At 34.0% G+C, this 16,493-nt stretch overlaps 1 protein-coding gene across 1 annotated transcript; it reads left to right on the top strand.

Annotated features, from left to right (window-relative positions):
- The first annotated feature begins 3,222 nt into the window (after positions 1–3,222).
- On the top strand, positions 3,223–15,633 carry LOC133706013 (phospholipid-transporting ATPase 3-like). Its single transcript, XM_062131507.1, has 27 exons — positions 3,223–3,575; positions 3,671–3,736; positions 3,913–3,974; positions 4,918–4,999; positions 5,167–5,277; positions 6,405–6,482; positions 6,641–6,737; positions 7,409–7,515; positions 7,764–7,829; positions 8,860–8,981; positions 9,084–9,168; positions 9,258–9,335; positions 9,438–9,554; positions 9,727–9,876; positions 10,036–10,140; positions 10,652–10,794; positions 10,876–10,977; positions 11,071–11,134; positions 11,228–11,440; positions 12,030–12,195; positions 12,313–12,392; positions 12,487–12,726; positions 13,370–13,591; positions 13,668–13,835; positions 14,387–14,731; positions 14,833–14,939; positions 15,066–15,633. The coding sequence occupies exons 1-27, from the start codon at positions 3,438–3,440 to the stop codon at positions 15,370–15,372; spliced, it is 3,621 nt and encodes a 1,206-aa protein (XP_061987491.1). The 5' UTR covers positions 3,223–3,437; the 3' UTR covers positions 15,373–15,633.
- The last annotated feature ends 860 nt before the right edge of the window (positions 15,634–16,493 follow it).

The raw sequence follows: 16,493 nt of genomic DNA, 5'->3' as shown, positions 1-16,493 counted from the left end.
TGTGGTTGCGGGTGCTTTTCAAATAACTTTTCGTGCCAAAATGCATGCCAACGATGTTTTTTCATTTTTTAAAAATCATTTTTGACATCAGCACATCAAAACGATCCAAAACGTACAAACCATATTAAATTTTAGCAAAAAAAAAAAACAAAAAATTTTCAAATTTTTTGGGAACGCGGCCGCAGCCGCGTTCCCAAACGGTCCCTAAATATGTTGCTTTAGCTCGTTAAGGTAGAAATATATCTATCAAGGAAGATTTGGCATGCACTTGTGGAGATATATTTAGAGTATATTAAAAGTTGAAATACCCTTCAAGGTTTTTTTTTTCATGTATTTATAAGGAAAAGTTAGTTTTTCAAAAAGAAAAATACTAGGTAAGTAATGGGAATTTCGATATTTTTGGCTAGGGATTGATCATTCAGAAAAAAACAATTAATTGAAATAAACAAATTTAAGCTATATATGACAAGGTAATTATCGTTTTGTTGACAAATTTTAGGATGCAAGCACAACGTTGGCTCCATGCAACAACAATCACTGCATGAATTGATTTGAAAAAAGCGAAATATACATACAAAATAATTGAATAAAATAATTAACTTATAATTTATTTTTGTTTTTTCTTGTTCATGAGAGAACTATAAGCTCCTGTGGCAGCAAATTCTATGGAGTCAAATTAAAAAATGAAATTTTAAGAGCACATTGTATTGTTTAATATCTTTCAAGATCTTGGTATATTTAGAAATTCAGAAAACAAGCTCTTCTTGGCTCGAAAGAAATTAACATGAGAAGGCTTAAAAAATATTGGGGGGAAAAATACAGGTTTATAGACAAAGTTGATAATGTATTTTTGTGTGTAGAAAAATATAATTATGTAACAAAGCTAAATTCATATCAATTAAAAAGTATACTGATGACCTAAATTTAATTTATTGAAGACCATACTAAAATATTATATTTTAAAAAAAACCTTATACCTTCTATTTTCCATTTTCCATATAAAAAATTATCAAATATAATCATTAATTTATCGTATCTTTAGATTAACGGTAAGTTCGTTAATCCTAAAAGTCTGGAATCGTCCAATGAACTTATTATTATATATATCTTATTATTATTCTATCTCTAGATTATCAGTAAGTTTGTTAATTCTAAAAATTTAGAATGATTGATTGAACTTGTTATTATATATATCAATTTATACCATGTGTTATTATGAAAATAAATCATTTGTTTTAGTAAGTCCATTAATGCTAAAAATTTAGAGTGATTAATCGATTAAACTCCTTATTATACATATTTTATTATCCTATTAATTTATATCATGTGTTGTCATAATAGTAAATCATTTATTTTAGTAAGTTCATTAATTCTAAAAGTTTGGAGTGATCGATTCAACTCATTATTATATATATATCTTATTATTCTATCGATTTATATAGTGTGTTTTGGTATTATATCAAGAGAAATAATAATTTTCTTAAATGATAATTTTTTAATGATATGGATGTTGTAATGGATGATAACTCATGAGTTACCGGTAAAGATATTTTTTAGATCATAAAGCAAAATATATTTTTTATTAACGTGGGTATGTAGGTTAACATATCTCAACTAAACTTCAATTGTTTATTTATAGGAAAGATTTGATGTATTTGGTGCTCTATTACATACAGGAATTTTTTTTTTAAATAGTAGTGAACGTATTGCTAAAAATGAATCACATAAAATTAAAATTTGTTAATTTCTATTATTTTCTCAAGAATTAATTATCAAAACACAAAAATCGGATTTTCTTACGTATTGAGAATAAAAAAATATGGCAATTAAAGGTATGAGATGCAGCAATTACTCACTCGTGGACCCAGTAGATACTGCATTGAATGGAAATGAAAATCATGATTAAAATTAATTAAATATAAGAACATGATTTCTGAGCAGACGAGCAACAAACTATGAATTTGCTTGCTTAGTTTTTATTATACAAAGATTTTTTTTTTGTTTTCTTTTTAATTTAGTCTTGATCGACTGTAAGGAACCTTATTTGGTCATCGATACAATTAAAACTTGTCTACTGACGGTAAACAAATGATAATTTTTTTTTATAGCACTCAAAAAATATTTAATACAATATTATTAGTTATTTTATAACCACTGTAAAATTTCTTGATGAAGGAAGGAAGGATAATTTTATCAATGGAGGATTTATTAGAAAAAAAGGAAATAAAAAGACAAAATTAATCAAATGTAATATATCTGCACATATATACATGCATATATTAAATGTCAAATTATGATTATGAAACTTGATTTGATGGTCACATTGATTAAAGGTTCGGTCCGTGGGTCAATGATTTAATCAAAATTTCCAGTTTTTTTTTAAACTCTTAAATATGCTAATATTAAAAAAAAATATTTTAATATATTTTTAAATAAAAATTTATTTTAAAAAACACATTCCAAACACATACTTTATAACACAGGCAAACGCATCCTAAACAATATAAACGTGGTCCACCTGTTCAAAAGCTCTGATATAAGTAAAACTAGCTCAACCAACCCCTATCTCTTCACAAATGATTATAGGGACATGTCTCACGGTCAGCAGACTCATCACACAACTGACCAACTGAAAATTCAACGAGATGTCATAAAACGGCGCCGTCCAACACAAGTCCTCTTCCTCCGGGCTTCTTGGAAACTTCCTATCCTAATTTTTTTGAAGAAAAAGGTGGCAAAGCGATCCAACGTGCGCGTGTCTTTATCCGGAAACCATCACTTCATCCAATGCCGATCGAGAAAATGATATATTCAGTATCTATACTTGTTAAAATTTTCTAATCAAGTCCCTCTACTTTATTGTTTCAATTTAAGTGTCTTAACTTCTTCTTTTTTCCTAATCAAGTGTCTCCGCTATATTCTGTTAAGGCACTTGGTTAGAAAAAAAGAGTTCAGACATTTAGATAAAAAATAAAAACATAGACACTTGATTAGAAAATTCCAATAAGTATAAGCACTGAATATATCATTTTCATAATGCCAATCCCACCAATTGTGGTTAACTAGAGTGGAGAGACTAGCTTATAGATTTTCAAACATGAAGGACTAAATTATAAATAGTTTCAAATATCAATACTAAATAGTTATTACTAATTACTAATCAATCAATCGATAAATAAAAACCGAGAAAATGCGGTGTTATGTAATAACTGCCAAAATAAATACGAAAAGGAATCGAAGGAGGAGTAGAGGGAGGGGAAGGGATTTTCTTTTCATTTCCCTCTCTGTTTCATCGACCTTACGTACAATAGAGAGAGAGGGGGAGGGAGAGGGAAAGGGAAAGGGAAGCTTCTCTATGAACCGAACGGAACCTCTGGATTCCACATTTTCTTGTTGAGAAAAAAATCGAAGAAAAAAAATTGGACCGGTGAAAGAAGATGCCGAGTCGCGATTCCAGCTCTGGTCTAAGGATGCCTTCTCGGACTGCAACACTCGGCCGAGTCCAGCCTCAAGCCCCTGGTCACCGCACTATTTACTGCAATGATCGCGACGCCAATCTCCCTGTCAGATTCAAGGTCTGTTTGGCTTTTTCTTTGTTTATTAATCAAAATATCTATATTATGTCATGTTTAACTTAATTATTATTTTTAATATATGATATAATATCCAGGGAAATTCAATATCAACTACCAAGTACAACTTCTTTACTTTTTTTCCCAAAGGATTGTTTGAACAGGTAATAATAATTTCCATGGCTTAATGCATTTCTCAGTTTCAAGTTTAATAATTGTAGGGTTTAGAATATATAATGTAATTTGTTAGTCTCAAGTGTAAGAGTCACTAGGTTGATTCATTTGATCCTTTTGGTTATCTTGATTCTTGAAAATTCTGTGTTTTTTTTAACACTGGCAGTTCAGGCGGGTGGCGAATTGTTATTTTCTCATGATCTCGATCTTATCAATGACACCAATCAGGTATGTATCATAATTCAAACTTGTTCTAGATAGACCTGCATTGCTAGTAGCATGCGCAAAGTCTTTCCTGAAAATGCCCTAGGCGAATCTCTTTAACCCAATTTTAACTTGTAGTTCGTTCAGGATTACGCACATAAATGCATGTCTATAGAGATACAAAGAAAGGATTTTCTCTTAGCGTTTTCTGAACTGTTTCTTACTCCTTGCTGTTGTATGACTTGGCAGATTTTTGCTTTTAAACTTGTAGTATGTTATTACTTCATGGGAGTTGTACATTTATGGCTTTTGCTTGATACGCTCCAAGTGGCATAGTTTAGGGAGAAAAAGAGCAGTAGATCAGCAGAATTAGGGCTAGAAACAAGTAGGAAAGAAGCTGGAACTGCAAATTCAATTCAGGGTTTAATAAAACCCCTAGTTTCTCAAGTTTATCGATGAATAATAGCTTTAAATATGATTTACAGATTGTTTATACTAGGTTCGCTATTAAATTTTTTAATTCTATCCCTAGATTAAACCCCTAAAAAAAACTTTCTAATCCTAGCCATCGAATATTTTAAAGTCACATGCTAGATGCACGATTACAAACAATTAAAATAAAAAAAAAATCATGAAAATTGTATATAACTATAAAAGCTCCTGCATAACCAAGCTTCTGAAGCAGCTAGCTTACTTCAATTCAGATGTCGGACTTTTTTCATTTTTCTTTGCACAAGTTTTGATCCTCTGTCCTTAGTTAGCATTTCAGCTTTTTTTGAGTGTTGTTTTTAATGTCATTGAAAGCTGTTTGTTCTTTGTTAAGATTCTGCGTGTGCTATTGTATACTGCTGTGGTTGTTGCACTTTTTGATAACTATCCTCAAGATTTTTCTTAATCCTTGCTTTTACATCTTCTAGTATCTAATATGCATACACATTGTACTCAAGTAGTTTTTTTGATGGTTCAGTCCTGTTAATCCAGTGACAAATGTTGTCCCTCTGACCCTGGTGCTGCTTGTCTCTCTCATTAAGGAGGCATTTGAGGACTGGGTGAGTGTTATTCATGGTTCCTGTGGTTTTCATGCTTTGTCTTTCGATTCCTCTTTCAGAATGATGTGTTAAAGAGTGAATTACATTAGTGTCTTCTTCACTGTTAACGTCAGTGTTGGGAGAAATGCTCACTTCCTATTCTTTTGCTTCTTAATTATGTTGAACAGAAGCGTTTTCAGAATGATATGGTAATTAACAATACCCTTATAGACGTGTTGCAAGATGAGAAGTGGGTGGCTGTTCCCTGGAAGAAGTTGCAGGTTGGAGACATTATCCGGGTGAGTGTGCTTAATTTTGTTGTTATTTCATTGTAAAGATGAATTCTTTATATTTAATGCCATTATCCCTTCAAATGGGTGCAGTTTGGTCCATGTGCCCATAACAACCCCTCTGTGCAAGGGTACAGGTCCCTGGAGCTTAAAGGCTTCTGTGTGCTGCAATTTTATATTTTCCATTGGATGTTGATGTGCTTTAGGACTAGATTAAGTTTTGAAGAACATTCTGGTAGTTGATGTCATCCTCTTTATGGTATTTTCAGAGTTTCTTTAGGGATGCTTGTCATAACCTCTTCATTATTGGCCCTGCCTTGACTTCTGTAACTTATTATGTAATGTTGCTATGTTGCCTTATAACATCAGCTTTCATCATTTTCATTTTACCTGCCATTTGTTATTGTAACTATTAGAGGAGTGTATTTAAAACGAAACTTTCCTTGTGCTTTTGCTTAGCACATCTTGTTATATTATTTGTCAGCTTCTGCTTGGTAGGCTTATCATGTTTTAGGATTTAAGTTTTATTGGAAGGTGGAATTTGGGAACCTAATGAAAAGTACTGCTGTTTGAGCATTAAGAAGTTGCTACTTCTAAATGGGAGCATTTTAGGCAAAACCCATACAGCTGGAGAGTGTTTTATGGATACGTTATTATTTTTGGCTTTTTTCCCCTTAAATTCTCTTTGTTTATTTGCTGCTGCTATTGTTCTTTTGGTGGTAGTGGTTGGTTTCAGTGATGTTGCAATGCAGCTACAGGTCATAGGTGACTAGATAAGGCTATACAGATTTTGGATCCTTAACCATTTTGTTCCGTGACAATAGTGAAATTATTGGCTAGTTCTGACTGTTATAAATATTGTCTGTCACCATGTTGCTGTTGTGCTGATTGTGCGAACTGTAAGAGACGTGTGGAAATGCGTTTTATGGAAGCACAATTCTCTTCTATTTTTAAAGATGACTTGATTTATGTTGACTATTTATTAGGATTTGGGATTCAAGATTGACTCAACTACCCTATACATATTATATGGAAAATAACTGTCGTCATTGTAATCACTATCCATAAAAATTTCTCTGAAAGCTTCTCTCTCTCATTATCTATTCTTTTATAGCTTTATTTTGCATTGATTACAGGTTAAGCAGGATGGATTCTTTCCCGCGGATCTGCTTTTCCTAGCAAGTACAAATGCAGACGGTGTCTGCTACGTTGAGGTTTTCTTTTATCATACTCTGTGTAGTTACTATAATAATTGTTGTTTCTGTTGGTCTCATTATTTCATCGATATTGCCTTGAAACTTGAAAGTGTGAACTGATCAGCTGGTAATATTTATATTTCATTTATTTTCTTTAATTTGCCTTCTGTTTTCAGACTGCAAATTTGGACGGGGAAACAAATTTGAAGATCAGAAAGGCACTAGAAAGGACGTGGGATTACTTGACTCCTGAGAAAGCTGCTGAATTTAAAGGTTATTTTGGGTTTGTAGGCCACAAATATATGCATCTGGGTGTTTTTACATGCTTAAGGTTTAGAATTATGTGCTTAGGAAACTTTCATTAATAATGTCAAGAAGTCATTGCACAGACCATATAACTCACAATTAGCTAATATGTGATGGAAGGAACATGTCGATTGCTGATTCTCTCTTCTGTTTTTCAAGGCAGTGATTGTCTTCTGGAGAGAATGAAAGTTAGTGACTAGATAGGGTGTCCTTCAATGTCCATGGACTGCCAGTTTAAGCTCCTCAATTATCATATTTTTGGTAGATTTTTTTTTTCAAACTTAGTTTTCTCCTTGTCCTCCTTATTGTCACATTCTAGTGCTCTATGCACAATATTCATATGTGCTGTTTCTGAAATTGCTAGCCCAATATCTCACACATTGCCTGTGGCTGTACATCAATCTTGACTTAATGAGAAGTGGTTGGTTTACAGTATCGTCTTTATTTTGATTACTTATAGTGATTGGTGTTGCATAATTTTACATGTTTCCATATACTAATTTATATCGCAAATACCTATTATGTATTGTTCTCATTTAAACAATATTCCTTGTCTTTTCTTTCCTGTGTGGTTTAAATTCCACCTTTTGAGCATGATTGTGTGAATGACCTTACAAGTCTTCCCTTTGTTACTGCAGGCGAGGTGCAGTGTGAGCAACCAAACAACTCACTATACACTTTCACGGGAAATCTCATGTTCCAAAAGCAAACATTGCCTCTCTCTCCAAACCAAATTCTTTTAAGAGTATGTTCGAATCCTTCTTCCTTAAACATTATCCTAATATTTATGTTCCTCTTCTTTTTCTATCACAAAATTAGACAGATTATAATTATTGTACGCTTCTCTTAACTGCTGTATGATTCACAATTTAAAAGAAAACAAATGAAAAATATCTGTTTTCTTAAATCTCTTAGATCAGTGACTTCCTGTAACTCTTTGGTGAAGTAACTAATCTAGGATTTGCTTGTTAACCATGTATTTTTTGTTTCCAGGGATGTAGTCTTAGGAACACAGAGTACATTGTTGGTGCTGTTGTTTTTACAGGTCATGAAACAAAGGTCTGTTATTACAAATTGCTGTGCAGTTCTTGTTAATCCTTGCTTACCCACATTGCATCTCAACTTCTTTAACAAATGCATGACGGATTCCCTTGTTTTTGGTAATTGAGATAGCCCCAGTAGGTTTCAGAAAAGTAATTCTATGTTGACTGTAGGTCCTGACTTAATTTGTTATTTTTCTTCTACAAATGTGGAGTGCAGCGGATTCATTTTGTTGATAAAGTAAATTCTATTAATGACCAGACAACTCGAAGGGAAAGGGGAAAATATCCTACAAAAGAAAAGCTACAGATATTAAACCAGAACAGTACGTTTCCCGTTGAATGCTAAGAAAACATATATCAAATAAAGCTTACATTTGAATAGAGAATTATACTTGAGAATTCTCAATAAGAGACTGCACACTGACACATTGAATATTGTAAAAGTGGCATATATAACGCTTCGCTGTTTATTCCCTCCACCAAAACCTCTTGGTTAGAGTAATAAATCTTTATCAATGCGTACCACCAACCACAAGAAGGCAATGCAATGAAAAATGAAGGTGGATATGCGAGTCCTGGCTAATTTTAAACATGATGCAAAAGTTTGGCAACAACGCCTTACAGCCTACAGGGTCTTTTATTTGTAACTTGTCAGTATTGACATTTTTTAAGAACCACCTTCTAGATGAATGCTTTATTCTTGGATGGAACCTTGGGTTTCAGACAACGTTGACCAAAGGGAAATGAAGAAAACTGGAGGCTGAAGATGGGTAAAAGGCTTTACAACAAAGATAGACCTGTCCAAGATTTAAGGATTGGAAGTCTTGAAATGCCCCATTTTACCTCTGGATGAGTTACTCTTTTCTTTTAGGAATAGTTTTTCTTTAGAAGAATAGAAACAACTTTTGTTATCAAAGTATGCGAATGCTTTATGTGATAATGCTACAAAATCTTGTCATATAAACTCACTTGTTGGTATCTTCCATTTTGTGTCCTTTACTCACACTTTACTCATAATGCTTTATGATGACTTGATTCAATAACAGGTCATGATGAATTCAATGAATGTTCCTTCCAAGAGGAGTACATTGGAGAGGAAACTTGATAAACTTATACTCGCTCTTTTTGGTACTCTGTTCATGATGTGCCTCATCGGAGCCATTGGGAGGTATGGTATTTACTAGCCTTTAAGATTTTTTCTTAAATTGCTATTTCTCTCCCTTTTAAATTGGGTAATAGGTAATGTTTTCTGCTTCATGAAAATCTGCAGTGGCATATTCATAAACCGGAAGTATTACTATCTAGGTCTTGATAAAGGCGTGGCTGCAGAGTTTAACCCTAGCAACCGATTTGTGGTATTATATGCTTGCTTCAGTTATGTTTTTGTTTTGGCCTTTTTCTTCATACTTTTCTCATGGTTTTACTCTCTTTGTTGGATCACTAGGTTGCAGCTCTAACTTTCTTTACCCTAATCACTCTATACTCGACAATAATTCCCATATCTTTATATGTTTCTATTGAGGTAGGTATCTTGGATATAATCATTTTCATCTGCTATAGTATAGTGGACATACATTCTTGCTGAATGTGCCAATTTTTATAATGATTTTAAATTCATTTTCAGATGATTAAATTTATTCAGTCCACTCAATTTATCAATAAGGACCTACATATGTACCATGCTGAAACTAACACCCCTGCATTGGCCAGGACTTCCAATTTAAATGAGGAACTTGGACAGGTAAACTGATAGTGTATGCGTCCAGCTAGCTTATTTATTGTCAGTATAGTCATCAATATGAAAATTTTGCATGCACATTGTATTTTGATGGAGGACTGCCATTGTGAACAATATAATTTGTTATTTTTCACTTCATGCTTTGTGAAGTTTTTTGAATGGATGCTCTTGTCAGGTTGAATATATCTTTTCTGATAAAACCGGCACTTTAACAAGAAATTTAATGGAGTTCTTTAAGTGTTCAATTGGAGGAGAGGTTTATGGATCTGGTGTCACTGAAATAGAGCAGGGAGGAGCTCAGCGGAATGGCATAAAAGTTCAAGAAGTATGTATTGCTTTTTAATTTAGAAAAAAGCCACAATTTGTTATATTTGAGAAAAAAGATGTTTTTCTTCCGACTAGTCTTTTCTCTATTCTCCATGTGTGGAAATCAGGAAATCTGTGTGGAAATCAGGAAATCTGAATATTTTTGAATTTCTTACAGCTGCGGAAATCTACCACTGCAATTCAGGAGAAGGGGTTTAATTTTGACGATCACAGGGTTATGCGAGGAGCTTGGAGGAATGAACCCAACTCTGATTCATGCAAGGTAGCTCTTTATTCAGCAGGATTATGATGCAATTTCTGTTGCTTTATGCGAGCGTATTTCTTAGAAACATAGAGCCTTTTTCTGTGTATTTTAGCTGGAATGATTTGTTGAAAAGAGTGATCTTGGTTTTGGTTATTGTCACTTATCAAATTGATCTTTCTCTCTCTCTCTTTTTTTTTTGTATTTCTGATAAGTGTTTTTGTTTGTTATTGCATGGATATGACAGTACCTTGGATGCTCTTTATATTTACTCTATGTATTATATGAAACCATTGTTGATGGTAGTATATGATTGCTAAGACTAGTTTGACATAATTGTACTTCTACTTTTATCCACATTCGAATGTGGCCAGGAAATTGTCATGATCTTGAAAAAGAGAGTTACAATTTCCCCCCCTCTTGCTTGGATTGAAGTATGATTTACTGGCTTTTGCTTTCTTTTATTCTACTTTTATGTATGTGATCCATAATTCATGGTGTTTCAAGTCATATATCTTCTTTTTTTTTGTAGGAATTTTTCAGATGCCTTGCTATTTGTCACACTGTGCTTCCTGAAGGAGACGAGTCCCCAGAGAAAATTACATATCAGGCTGCATCTCCTGATGAGGCTGCTTTAGTTACTGCTGCAAAGAACTTTGGTTTTTTCTTCTACAGGTTTCTGATTGCTGCACTAGTAGATGCTTGCTTATGAAACCTGTGAATAATTGTTGAGGCTAATAGTTGGTTTTTCCTCAGGCGCACACCTACTATGATATACGTTCGCGAATCTCATGTGGAGAAGATGGGTAAAATTCAAGATGTGGCTTATGAAATTCTGAATGTTCTTGAGTTCAACAGGTATTTGCACATCCTTCCTACCAACCAATATTCCATTTAGGAGCTCGTGTTTGATAACCCTAACATCAATTGTAATAATTGTTGTTAATATAGCACAAGAAAGCGCCAGTCCGTTGTTTGTCGATATCCGAATGGTAGACTTGTATTATACTGCAAGGTAATATTTTCTGAAGATTTGTTATATGAGATGGATATACAATTGGAATTTGACTTGGAAAATGACACCAGGCCTGAAACCTGCTTTTTACAGGGTGCTGATACTGTAATTTATGAAAGATTGGCTGGTGGAAATGATGATCTAAAGAAAGTAACCAGGGCTCATCTGGAACAGTTTGGGTCTGCTGGATTACGTACCCTTTGCCTTGCCTATAGAGACTTGAGTCCTGAAACATATGAAAGCTGGAATGAGAAGTTTATACAAGCTAAATCTTCTCTCAGAGATCGTGAGACGAAGTTAGATGAGGTATATATATACTGTCTGGACATTTTTGTTTGGTGTTGATGGGTGGGGTTGTGTTTTATAAATGATGGTGAAAACTGATGAATGATCATTACTTTTATCATCTTTCACATTATAAGCTATGCATCAAATACTTATTATATAGATTTTGCTTTGAAAGAAGTACCTTAATAGCCATAGCTTTTTTTTGGGGGGGCCATCAAAAGCTACATGTCTTATCTTTCATGTGAAAACCTTTGATGTAGTATATTTAGAAATTTGTACTAATTTTTGTTTTATTATATGTGATTCAGTAAATTACAGGGTATGTTGGGATGCTAGATGCTAGTGCAGTTTGTTATTGTGTGATGAATGTTTGAAAATTGTTATTTGTTAGGTTTCCAACTATTGCAGCATAAAAATGCAATGAGCTTAGATTATGTCATACAAACTCTTGCCAAGTACTTTTTAATGGTAGAATCCTGAACAAGTCAATTCTTTTACAGTGAACAAGTCCTTTTTCCCCATAGTCATCAGATGGTTAAACATGATGTCACGTTTTATTTGGATGCATTTTAATTCACCCTCTCATATAGCTTGTAAACTTGCTCAGGTTGCAGAACTTATAGAAAAGGATCTTATTTTGATTGGAAGCACTGCTATAGAAGACAAGCTTCAAGAAGGAGTACCAGCTTGTATTGAGACTCTTTCTAGAGCTGGGATTAAGGTTTGGATGCTGACTGGGGACAAGATGGAAACAGCAATAAATATAGCTTATGGTGTGTGATTATTCTGTTGGACCAAATTTTCTCTATTTTTGTCTTTGAGATGTGTGGCTTTTCCTTATTTTTCACCTTCAGTTTTCTGAATTCTCTGTGGCTATATCATTCCTGAAGCGTGCAACTTGATTAACAATGAGATGAAACAGTTCATCATCAGTTCAGAAACTGATGCAATTAGAGAAGTTGAAAACAGGGTAAGTAGCATTTCTTAGCCACCTTGTTGTCAGATGCATACCGTATTTCATTGTAAACAACTCATCAATTATGTTAACTGAATTCTTTTTCCAGGGTGACCAAGTGGAAATTGCACGTTTTATCAAGGAAGAAGTGAAAAAAGAACTGAAGAAGTACCTCAAGGAAGCACAGCACTATTTACACTCTGCACCTGGACCAAAACTGACACTTGTTATAGATGGGAAGTGTTTGATGTATGCATTGGACCCAACTTTACGAGTAATGTTACTGAATTTGAGCTTGAACTGTACTTCAGTTGTTTGCTGTCGGGTTTCTCCTTTACAGAAAGCACAGGTGATTTTTCCCATGGAAGATTTATCTATTTGACGCTTGTGTTGGGCTCTGTTCTCTTTTTTATGTTGCTGTTCATGCTATGCCTTACACCATAATGAAGTCCTAGAATGTTGTATGAAAAGAAAGTATTATATTATTTTTATCCTCAGGAATAAAGTTGCAAAGCCTATAGTGTCCTTACAAATGCAAAATGGATGTGAGTGACTCTTAAAACATTAGAACTATGGTCAACACCTTACTTTTGGTATTCTAACTGGTGGTAAAATGCTGTAAGACACAAGATGATTCAGCTGCGGACTAGATGCTATTCCTGGAACAACTTTTGCTAAGTTTACCAAGAATGTCTGCAAGAGCTCTATCTTGAGTGACAGAAGCTTCTGAAAAGTTGCACTGAATTGAATTTGCTTTCTCCAAAGTAAAAGAGTATTGTGCTAGTGAAAGAGATGGAAAAAGTCCTACCTCAGGCATTATTGCTTGAAGTGGTTGCTTACAAGACTTGAACGTGCAATCTTGAGTTTGTGAAACCAAGCTTTTTAACACTGCACCTAGTGATTGTTCCTTAATACATGATGTGTAATTATGAATATGAAATATGAATCATTTCCTGGTGTTTGGTTCCAACAACTTTGAATTTATTTTGCAGGTAACTAGTTTGGTAAAGAAAGGTGCTCAGAAAATAACGCTCAGTATAGGGGATGGAGCCAATGATGTAAGCATGATTCAAGCTGCGCATATTGGTATTGGAATAAGCGGGTTGGAAGGGATGCAAGCAGTGATGGCCAGTGATTTTGCAATTGCTCAGTTTCGCTATCTTACAGATTTACTTCTTGTGCATGGACGATGGTCTTATCTTAGAATATGCAAGGTCTGTGATTCTACCAATTTTTAGATTTTATGAAAACTAACTGGGCGATAACATTCCTGATGTTTCTTTATTGCAGGTCATCACATACTTTTTTTACAAGAACCTTACATTCACTTTGACTCAATTTTGGTTCACCTTTCAAACTGGTTTTTCTGGTCAAAGATTCTACGATGATTGGTTCCAGTCATTATATAATGTCATATTCACAGCCCTGCCAGTGATCATTGTTGGGCTTTTTGATAAGGTGCTTCTTCCTTTCAAAACTCATTCGGCAAGAATTTCTCACATCAGCCATGCAACTGAATGTGGTTATTTTGGATTAAGTTTGTGAAATCAATCACTTAGTGGCATTCTCAATATTTAGAAACAAAATAAACTGAAGTAAAAATACCTATTCAAATTGAGAATAAGTACTGATTTGTTCAGTTTGTTTGATTTTTTGGCATTCTAGATTTGGCTTCTGGTTTTAGTGAAGGTTCAAATTAAAAAATCTTATTTTATGTAGGTTAAATATCAGTTGCTTGGTTTATCTCCTTATTTGGTTTTAAGTGTCCAAACAGAACCGAAAATGTTTATTTTTTTTAATTGTTTTTAGCTGAATGTTTAAGATAATCAAACTTTAGCAACCAAAATACATCATTTTGAAATTCAGTGCTGACTGAATAATGCACGTAGCTAGCTTGGACCTGTGATTTTCCTTAGGTAATTCAAATTTAGGAAAGTGTGTGCGATGCTTAACTTTTTGTTACACGCTTCATTTCATATTTATATCTGGAACTCGATTTGTTTTGCCAGGATGTCAGTGCATCCCTTTCAAAGAAGTACCCTGAACTGTACAGGGAGGGAATAAGAAATGTCTTTTTCAAGTGGAGAGTTGTGGTCACATGGGCTTGCTTTTCTGTGTATCAGTCACTTGTCTTTTATCACTTTGTGATCGCCTCCAGTGCCAGTGGTAAAAATTCATCAGGCAGGATGTTGGGACAATGGGATATCAGCACGATGGCCTTCACTTGTGTTGTAATCACTGTCAACCTGCGTATCCTTATGATATGTAATTCAATTACAAGGTGGCATTATATTAGTGTTGGAGGGAGCATTTTGGCATGGTTCATGTTCATTTTTGTATATTCTGTTTTACGGGTTAGTCCTTTCCATTGCTTCTCTTCAATTCTCCTGTCTGTCTCCTCTAGGATAATGGAATTATGTACATGCTAACTTGCTCCTCCTTCCATTCACTGTAGGAGAATGTTTTTTTCGTCATATACGTGTTGATGAGCACATTCTATTTCTACCTCACGGTTCTTCTTGTTCCTATTGTTGCACTTTTTGGTGACTTCATTTATCAAGGGTAAGATTCAGGAGTAGCTCGAAGAGTTTCATGTATTTTTTATGAACCAATTGCATTTTCAGATAGTTCTTCTTCTATGGACATTTTCCTGTTGTTTCAACTGTTTGTTGGTTTGTTTGGACACAGGATTCAAAGATGGTTTTTCCCTTACGATTATCAGATTGTTCAGGAAATTCACAGGCACGAGCTTGAAGACAACACCAGTGCAGGATTACTGGATGTTGGGAGCCAGCTTACACCACAGGAAGAAATTAGCTATGCCATAGCTCAATTACCACGAGAGATATCAAGACACACTGGCTTTGCTTTTGAATCACCTGGGTATGAGTCATTTTTCGCCGCGCAGCAAGGTATACATGCCCCGCAAAAGCCATGGGATGTTGCTCGGAGAGCCAGCATGATGTCGAAACGAAAGATGCCCAAAAGGAACTAAATGAACAGATTTTTTATTATTATTGTACAAATTGTTTTTTTAGGTTCCATTTTAGGGGTCAATCTTAGTAATCTGTAAATTTAGATCTGTCATGTCTGTTTAGAGCCGTGTTATGTTCTCATCATATCTTTTTAAAGTTCCACCTTAAAATATGTCTGCTTGAGGAACTTTAGAGGTTTTTCGGGTCGCAACGAGTGTACAGTTAATTGGGATAAATTTACTAAAATGAGCATTATTTAGGACTATTTTACTTTATTCAAATTATATGAGTTCCCAACTTGTATGGATTTTAACTAAGTTATTTAGTAGTTCTATTTATTTTTTACTAAGTATTTTTTAATAATACTTAACTTTTTTAAAATATCAATTTCAATTATGTCTTCAATGGTAATTATAATTGAAAAAAACATAGCAGTGGATTATCAAATAGTTATATAATCTCACTCACAGAACAATATAACGGTTACCGTCAAAGCCAAACATGCTCTCATTTTGGTGTTTTGGATGGAAGTATTTAAAGAATAATTCTGTGTAAATTGGATGAAATCTTTTAACTATGATAGATAGAGGGATGACTACCGGTCTTTGTTTTTTTTTAAATAAAGTCTTGTTTGGGTTCAAGTAAATAAAGTATATTATCGCTGGAACAGTTTTATCTTTTAGTAGATTGATCGAACTAGCTCAATTGAATTAGTCGAGGTCTAGTAAATTTTTAAATACCGGAGTTTATATATATATATATATAAAGGGATGGCTATGTCTAATGATAATTAAATTCAAGATAAAATTGATTAAAAAAAAAGATTAAGACTTAAATTGATCATGGAGTAATATGTTAGGAGCTAAATGGTTTTCATGTTGATTTAAGGTTTTTCCTATTGGTATATTATCATTCCAAATTGAGTAATATGGGAATTTTATCCATTAAATAAGTGGATTTCATTAACACGTCTCATGGGTCCTGTCGCGGGGGCGCGAGCCGTCGCGATGTCGTCTGGCAATAGCGGAGGCTCCTGTCGTGCCTCTGTTTGAGGTGTTGTGTGTTAGAAAGGGTTTTTGGATTTATGATTAATGTTTAGGAGTCGCTACTTAGTATTATGGTCACTAGGAACCTATGGTCT

Source organism: Populus nigra, chromosome 10, assembly GCF_951802175.1.
Source record: "Populus nigra chromosome 10, ddPopNigr1.1, whole genome shotgun sequence".
Classification (NCBI taxonomy): domain Eukaryota; kingdom Viridiplantae; phylum Streptophyta; class Magnoliopsida; order Malpighiales; family Salicaceae; genus Populus; species Populus nigra.
The sequence above is the reverse complement of the archived record's forward strand: the minus strand, read 5'-3'. Positions and strand labels throughout refer to the sequence as shown.